Raw genomic sequence first — 8,532 nt, 5'->3', positions numbered from 1 at the left:
GGGCGGAGCTCTTGACTTGAGTCGACATTAATGACAAGCAAAGAAGACAAGCTCACTGCAGAGGCATAACGAGCCCGGCGTTTCGGCTACCCTACCTCGGACAACATCAAAAACTAATGTATTTTTAACTTTACTCACTTCTTTCTTGTGTCGGACTGCTGTCAAGTACAGGCAACAGTTAACCACAATTAACAGCGAGTGGACGGAATACGAAAGCGGAAGAACTTTCTGTTAGCATAGTGCGGCATTAGTTAGCTAAAGTAGTTAGCCGACAAGTAGCTGATTTAAACATTTCACGGTAGCGGCTAGCAGGCTAGCTTGCTCCGTGTGCTGTCATGCCCGGAGTTCTTCGAGATTTCACTTCGTAAACGAGAATACCCAGGCGTTAACGTTAGCTGGTTAGCTTCCAGACGGCCAGCAGCAGTTTGTACCAGCGCCGAGGCGTAGGCAGGGCGGACAGGACTTGGAGCGGTGACAGGTCTGAACTCACTCACAGCCGAGGTTGGTGCTTTCCTACGGCGACCTGTGCTTCAGCCGTCTGGAGATCGGTTACTCGCAAAGCCTAAGACTCTCTGTTGAGATGAGAGGGAGCTTGCCTTGCTGAGTATCTGCGAAATGGTCGTGGAGCTGTAACATAGCCAAAGGTTTTAAATAAGATATCTCAGCCCGGCTCACACGGAGTGTCAGCCTTTCTCTTTGCCAAAATATCATCCGTCAAGACTGCAGAAATGCTGACTGACAACAGGTAAGTTGACCAGGATAACGATTTTTACTTATCTTTGTCTTTATACAGGCTTAATGTTATATAGAATTCAACATGTAATAAGAGTGGCATTTATTGCAATAGCTAAATTACATTACATATTCTCATTACAACATCGTAGCATGCACACCGTCTGTTCAGTCTCTATATAGATCCCAGTGAAGGTATGTTAATCAATGTGATTTCATAATGGGAGTGCCACATGTCTGATCATGTAACTGCCTGAGTGTGAGGTGCTATTTTTGGTTCCTCTTCATGATCTCTCTCTTTCTCCACTCAGTGTCTCCCCCCCCACCGCCTGCATCCTTCTCGTCACACTCTTTCACTTTGATGTTCTCTCTACTGTCCTCCCCACTCACAAAACTCTGTGTTCCTTCCATTTCTGATTTGCACAGGAAACGACACCGTAGTTGTGACAGCGAGGAAGACCAACAGCTGAGTCCTCAGGCCAAGAGATCAGGAGGAGGTCCCAGCCTGCTCGTGTCAGATCTGGACTCAGAGGTTAGACTAACTTGATGTTTCCGTTCATCTTTAGACCATCGGACTGACATAGTCCCAGATTTAATCAGATTGTTGGAGAGGAAAAGTGTTTCTGCTAAGGTCATTTATGTATTTATTGACTTAACAATGTAAAGCTCAATGACATTTATGGATAGAGCAAGTAACCTGTCATCATGCATATAGATACACGTGACTCTGCATTCACATGCAATGCACCACTGTCAGAAACAGCTCAGAATGTTTTATTTAAAGCTCCAGCATCCATCCATGAAACTACACTTCAGAACCTATCTGTGTTTTGTATTTGCAGTCTTCCAGCAGCGACAGCAGTAACGGGATCAGTAGTCCAGAGACAGCAATAGTGGTTACCACCAGGCCATGCATACACAGCCAGAACAACCGCATCACCCAGTCCTCCCCCAGCCCAAAGCCTGAAGACTCCGCTATTTCCTTGCAGCACGGTTTCCATGGCGACGGCAGCAGTCTCTCCTATGACTACATCAATAGAGTCCTGAGGGAGGCGCACTTCAGTAGTCTGCAGACAAGAGGACGTCCGGGCTCGACATGACCATGACCTCTGACCCCTCTCCTGACCTTTGGCCCCTCACCCATCAGTGGTGAAACTGCTGGCTCCTCCTCGAAAGTCTCAAGTGACACGCTCGGGTCAAAGGGAAGAGGGGCGACGTGTGGGGAGGTTTACAGATTTTTGGGCGTAAAGGCTCATCCCCACCTCACCATGTACCATTTGTCAAGACCATAAGCACATCCGCCTTTCCATGGCCCAGCCACTGTGGTTTTCTGTGCAGTATTGATGTATAAGTGTGTTTGTTTGTGTGTGTGTGTGTGCGCGTGTGTGTGTGTGTGCACGCACCCTGTGCACTTTATAAAGAGATATCATTCTCTTTACATGTGTGTGTTGATGCGTGGACATTTTCATTGGTGCTAATCACAAGAAACGTGTGATGATCCAAAGTGCTTGCAGAACTAAATAAAGCTTAGCACTTTACTTAATAACTCCTCATCCTGTTTACTCTCGACTGGGTAAGTCAGTCGCATGTTTGTATCAGTGAAGTGGGAATTGTAGTGATCCATTTCACAAAGGAAGTTCATCCAGGTAAACGGACTCACTCCCAAGGAGCATAATTAAAACAACCTAGTTATAACATGTTAGGCCTTAGTTGTTCCCTCCAGCCAAAGTAGTAAAGTTAAAGTACAGTGAATTTGCCCTTGCTCTTCCTCAAGTACTACATCTAAATGAATCTATAATGTTCTGGTGTGGCAGGTCAGTAGGTTCAAGGTAATGGAGCACAGATTCCTCATGAGCCTTGCCACCAAAATCCAACCTCAGATTAGACCCAAGCTAATTATAGAGCCGTGAGAGCAAGCGCTGAAGTCTGCAGCACAGACGTCGTCACGCTCAGCACAGTGCTTCTGACAAACACGGCCTCAAGACAAAAAGCTCTCTGAATCAGTTTGTAACCACGTGTTTACTTCTTTAACATCTTACACTTTGTATGTGTGTGTGTGTGTGTGTGTGTGTCGTAAGCCTGTCAGCCAGACTTGATTATGTATGGTTTAATATGACCAGCACACTGTGTTGCAAATAAAAATGAGAGATGTATGAGTGATTCATATTTTATGTAATTTGCCAAATCATTTGACATTGAAATAAAGCGTTTGCTGAAAGTAATGTCTGCAACATGTCACTGATAACATTCAGAATTCTGTTAAGGGCAGACACTACAGGCAGACATTTCCTGCACTGGTCAACTTTGAGATTTTAGTATATTTTACTGCCATAACATGTCTTCTTTCAATGGTCAAAATCCACATGTAGGTGTCACTGAGATGTATGAAAATTAGTGCACATTCATTTAGATAAAGCAGTGCTTGCATATCCATTGTTGCTAACTAATTAATGGCAGCTACATTTAGCTTCAGTTAGTGGTTACTCTGGTAATATGAAGTTGGAGTCGAGAGGGTGTCAATTCTTACGTATTCTACCTTGAACATGTATGGAATTTTATAATACACGTCTTTAAATGCCATTTCTCAGAATTAAATGTTACTTAAATTTAAGTAGCACCTACCTACACCAAAGTAAAAAGTGTTAATCCCATCTATAATCTGAAGGTTTGTGCAGAAGGATTTGTTCACATATCATTCACAGCCTGATTTGGATTTGAATGGCTGTTGACTGCTGCTAATTGTAGCTGCTGTTAGCTTGTTTGCTCGGTTAGCAGTGTGTCTGGTGGTCCTGGGAGCTCGAAGCTCCAGAGAAGTGTTGGTGGTGACACAGCTAGCACAGGAGTTTTGGACCAGGAGGGGCTAGGTGGTTAGCATGCTAACGGCATTGGATATCTCTGCAACACAATACATAGATGACACTATGCCAAAAGTACAAACCTTACATATTGCACCTTTAAATACAGTATAACATGACTCACTGATGTAGTAGTAAGTGCTGTAGCAAAAATACAGACTGTTTTATTGTTCATCAGCATGTGCAACAGCATAGCTCGTGTTCACTGAAACAAAATACATCAGTAGTGTTCGTTGCACGCTCCATTAGGTTGGGTGACCATCTGGGCGTGTAGTTTGTACCACATTCCACAGTGATCAATGCCACAGTACAGTAACTGAAATAACAATGGTGAGATAGTGAACGTGATCTGCTTTGCTTTTTAATTATTTGAGCAACCGTTGAAATGAACCATGAAATTGCAGATATTTTGTATTGCGCTGATATCAGATGTTTTATCACACGTAGTTCCACACATTGATTATGCACACAGAACATCTCAATATTAATTAATTCTTCCCAACAGTTTTTTTTTTTTTTGTAATTCTAGACATGCACTCTGCCACCACTCTCTCAGGTATGTTTTAATCAATGCAGGATAGACGTAATAAATAAGTTGTAAACTAACACTTGGATAACGTTAACGTTGACATAATTGATAAGTACCAAAAAAATATGGAAGACAACTTTCATTTGTAAGTTTTAAGAGTCCATAAGACAAGCATTTGTAGTGCAAATTACAAATTGAGGTTCTGGCCGTGCTGCAGAGGCTCTAAGAATAACTAAAAGGAAAACCTGAGATAAAGCAAACTGTTATTCAAGACAACCTTTCTTGGTAAAATACTTCTGAGAAATTCAAGCCACACAGCTTACACACCAGCCCTCACTTATGGCAGTTGAGGTGGATTGCACTCATTGATAATCTTGTTATCTCTGTCAGCTCTTTGAACACAACTTCTACAGAGGCACCATACAGATAAAAACAGAAAACCCTAACATGACATGAATCAGCTGTCTTTATATATTGTTATAACCTAACAGATCTGATCTTATAAAATTAAATAGATTTCTGTGAGGATATACATGATGACATCATTGGTTTAACTCTTTTAACAGTTCCAGCTGTAAACATTGGTCAAAAGCTGACAAATGAGAAGGCTGATACTGGTTGGCTGCTATCAGATGCAACTGAATTGCAAACTGAAGGAGCAGCATCACTGGCGATGCCGATACAGTTCTGCACAGCTGGATCCTCCCTGAAACTGTCATCTGTCTCTGTCTGGGACGTCTCCTTTTGACACACATGCCTCCCCTTGGTCACAAGCTGCATACCGCTGAACAGGGACAGTCTGCTCAGACAGGGCTGCTCGCCCTGAGGTGAGGGGGAAGACCCCGATTCCTCAGCAACCGACTCAGCCCCAGCAGTCCTGACTGGCTCGACCTGAACGGGAGAAAGTTTCTCATCATCAGCCTCATTCATCAGCTCCCCCGAAGAGTCTGTCTGGGCCAGACTGGAAGAAGATGATGGGTTATTTCCTTGCGTGTTTGAGATGTCAGGCTGATGATGGTTGAGGTTGCCAGGAGAGTGTGTTGGTAGTAAATTATTCAAGTATGTAGATGTGGGAGGGTGATTAGTTGTTGCCTGGTGGCTGCTGTTGGCGGCATCCTGCCGGGGAGCATGTGCAGATCCACCCATCAGAGCCTCAAACTGTCGCAGGATCTGGTGAGAGGAGATAAGAACAAAAAACATTTTGAGCGTATATAGTTCTGTCCAATTGTTCTTCACCGTGTGTATCTCTCTCTTTCTCTCTTACCTTGGTGGCTTTGTTGGCTACAGGTCCTGGAGCTCCCTCACTCAGCTGGCGGAGCCTTCGCTGTGTAGCTCCAAACATTTGCTCCAGAGAGAGGAGGTCAGAGGTCAGGAGGCATGATACAGCACACAGCGCCCGCTGCAGGATTAAAGGAAGAGGATTAGGATTGCGTGGTATCATACAGAAAACCTAGACTTTTAGTAAATCCTGAGTATATTACCATTTTAACAGTGTTAGATGGATCCTGAAGCTTGCTTGAGAGCAACTCCAGCACGACCTCACAGTTGAGAATGGAGCACCTGACAGATTGAACAAGAAAAAAATTAACAAAAAATGCAGATGATAAATCTATTTGCAGTGTGATTACTGATGCACTGACTCTTTGATGAAGTGCTGGCTCTCTTCTCTGGATAGGAAAACTCTGGATCCTACAGTCAGTCTGCTGATGAGCGCCATCTCCTGGCCACAGTCCCCTAACTGCAAGGCCTCCACCCTGGACACCAGAAAGCATGTGAGAGAGAAATTATATGGAGGAAGTGAGCATATGTGGGGTTCATCCTATGTTATCACTCACTCACCGATCTGAAAGATCCCCACTGCTCTCTCTGCTGGCCCCTGATTGGCTCCCTGTACCGGCTGATTTGCCCCCCACAGACGCCCTGCTGTTAACTGCAAGTTCCTGAGAAGAGTTGTGAGAGGAGCTGTTGCTGCTGTCGGTCTCTTCCCAGCCGCCTCCTACCTGTCCTGGGCACCGCTGGGTCATCGCTGTGGAGAAAAAAAGTTGTCCCAGGTGCATCAAGAAACAAACCTTTTATTCATTAACTCAAGCCAACGACGCCAACACACCAACCAGTATTTCACCTTTTGGTTTGCGAGCAGGCAGGTTATAAGCACACGCAGGCACGGCCACCTCTATGGGTGCAGACGGTGCAACGACGGCCCGGTAGTGGTTGTCATGGAGACGGATGCCCTGCTGTTCGGTCGGGGGGAGGACAGCGCTGGCCACTACCTCCGCAGCTTTCTGGATCTTATCCAGCAGTGAGTCACTGCCGGCTGGAAGGGCAAAGAAACAGAGATAAAAAAGGTGCAAGAAATATACAAAGATGGGTTTGATTGGATCTGTGTTAGTGTGACACTCTCACCTGTCCCCTGCTTCCCTGGACTGTAACCAAAGCCCTGCATTCCTGACCTGTGGGAGGTTCCTGAGCCCATACCTGGACAGAAAGACACAACTGACCTTTTGTACTCAGGGCTTTAAGTTTACAAAATATAAAGAACCTTATGCAACTCATTTAAATTAAATAAGGGTGCCCTACATAGTTTCAGGGGAGATATTTTAATAAGAAGAGAAAGGTCTTCATTGACTGATCTGTTATGCCTAAACACACTAAATAAACAAAATGACTGAATACGGTTTTACTTTGTTTACATTTGGCAGAACCTGCCACCTTTCTGGTGGTGTAATGACTTCATGTGTTCAATATGGTCCTTGTTAATACTCACCCATTGTTGGGGGAGCCAGCTCAAGCGGAGAGACGTCGCTTTTGGTGGAAAATGTATCCGTGAAAAGCAACCTGGCCACTTCCTGCAAGTAGAAGTTGTAAAAATTTTGCGTGTTTTCCAAGATGTCACAGATTATGTCTTTGACATGACAGTCAAATAAAACCTGTGTCTCACCTGCGCTGTATTTCTGACTTTCTGGTACAATGCTGTACCATGGATAGGATCAGGAGGGCCGCTGTAAACTTTACAAGCAAAACACCCATGAGTGAGCGAATTCTAACATTCGGGTGACGGTGAGGTGATGTAAGTTTAATGGCGCTATAAGAGCTATGCCTCACCTGATGCTTGCTGGATAAAGGTGGAGTTCCTTCGGAGTTCTGTGAGGAAATGGTTCGAGCCGTGACCGCAAAGGTGGACAAAGATTTTCAGCACCTGGAGCAGCCACAAACAGGACAGGGAGGAAAGTCCACAACGTTTAAAGCTTAATAAATCACGGCTACACGACACAGCTCCCTCTCTTACAGACAGAACCACTGTTCTCACCTTGAGTTTGACGTGACAGGACTCCACCTGCAGCCTCTCCAGAAGGTACTCCAACAAACACTGACCACAACCTGAAGACTCATGGGAGATTTCTAGTGTGACAGTGGTTAAGGACATTAACATAGTGTAACAGACTCAGTATGTCTCATCTGGGTTAAGTGATTCTTCTTATACCATTGCTGTATGACGTCATTGAGCAATGGCTTTCACCCCTTTGGAGAAATTTCCATATTATTGCAGATTAAAGATGACATTTTGAAGCATCCAGTAGCTTTCAGCTAAATGAAGTGATTTGCATATGTCACGTGGGCCACATATCATATTTGAAGCACAATGTTATTAAGTATAATGTTCAGAGGTTGTAACTGCTAACTGAACCACAACAGTGGCTGCCAAAGGATACTTCCGATCTCTTGGAAAAGGTAGCCAGGACAGGGGTTTTCATCATCTGACGTAGCCTTCATCAGAGTAGGGACCTTCAGTTGGTGGAAAAGATAATATGTGATATGTGGTTCAGATCTGATAGTAAGGGACTGTTCTGCAACCCTGACAACTGTACAGCACACCAACCATCTGATTATTACAGAGCTCCTTGTACTTACAGATACAGCTTCTGTCATGGACATAAACTTGGCATGACACCAGGTCTCGTTACCAGGTCAGTAACTATACCAGTGTTATAAGCCCGTCCGCTGCTTTTAGCCCTTAACGAAACAAGCTCGCGGGTCACTTGTAAGTGGCATTAGCTGAATGCAATTAACAAATGTGTGTCTGCTTGTTAGCTAGCAGGCTAGTAGCAAGCTAGTGATGGCACAACTTCACATATTCAAAAAGCCATGTCAACGTAAGACATATTCGTAACGCTCCCATTAGCTGTTATGAGTTTCCACAACTACTAATGACTGTAAACAGCACTTACTTTCTGAAGAAAAGATAATCGTTCCATAAATGTTGCCATGATTTAGCAGTCCTGGCTGCGGGTTACTCATCTTCTTCCTAGGAGTACGAGGGGAGGGCGGGGCTCGTTGTGACAGCTAGCCAATCACGGAACAGCGAGTAGCAATCCTAAAGTCTATTGGCGTTCAGGTTACGCCCAACTCTTTGATTGA

At 44.5% G+C, this 8,532-nt stretch overlaps 2 protein-coding genes across 2 annotated transcripts; one reads left to right on the top strand and one right to left on the bottom strand.

Moving 5' to 3' along the window:
- Positions 1 to 45: 45 nt before the first annotated feature.
- On the top strand, positions 46 to 2,954 carry si:dkey-21c1.1 (protein FAM104A-like). The gene is made up of 3 exons (XM_037080482.1): positions 46 to 745; positions 1,159 to 1,264; positions 1,575 to 2,954. The coding sequence occupies exons 1-3, from the start codon at positions 729 to 731 to the stop codon at positions 1,830 to 1,832; spliced, it is 381 nt and encodes a 126-aa protein (XP_036936377.1). The 5' UTR covers positions 46 to 728; the 3' UTR covers positions 1,833 to 2,954.
- Positions 2,955 to 3,716: 762 nt separating this feature from the next.
- tepsin (TEPSIN adaptor related protein complex 4 accessory protein) lies at positions 3,717 to 8,486 on the bottom strand. Its single transcript, XM_037080680.1, has 13 exons — positions 8,343 to 8,486; positions 7,827 to 7,899; positions 7,424 to 7,515; positions 7,219 to 7,312; positions 7,055 to 7,122; positions 6,881 to 6,962; positions 6,520 to 6,591; positions 6,239 to 6,430; positions 5,956 to 6,142; positions 5,757 to 5,870; positions 5,598 to 5,676; positions 5,381 to 5,515; positions 3,717 to 5,286 (listed from the first exon to the last, which is right to left on the bottom strand). Exons 1-13 carry the CDS (start codon positions 8,379 to 8,381, stop codon positions 4,702 to 4,704), a joined length of 1,812 nt encoding a protein of 603 aa, XP_036936575.1. The 5' UTR covers positions 8,382 to 8,486; the 3' UTR covers positions 3,717 to 4,701.
- Positions 8,487 to 8,532: the final 46 nt, after the last annotated feature.

This window comes from Acanthopagrus latus, chromosome 20 (genome assembly GCF_904848185.1).
Source record: "Acanthopagrus latus isolate v.2019 chromosome 20, fAcaLat1.1, whole genome shotgun sequence".
NCBI classification, from domain to species: domain Eukaryota; kingdom Metazoa; phylum Chordata; class Actinopteri; order Spariformes; family Sparidae; genus Acanthopagrus; species Acanthopagrus latus.
Note: the sequence above shows the minus strand (reverse complement) of the source record. Positions and strands in the feature narration are given on the sequence as shown.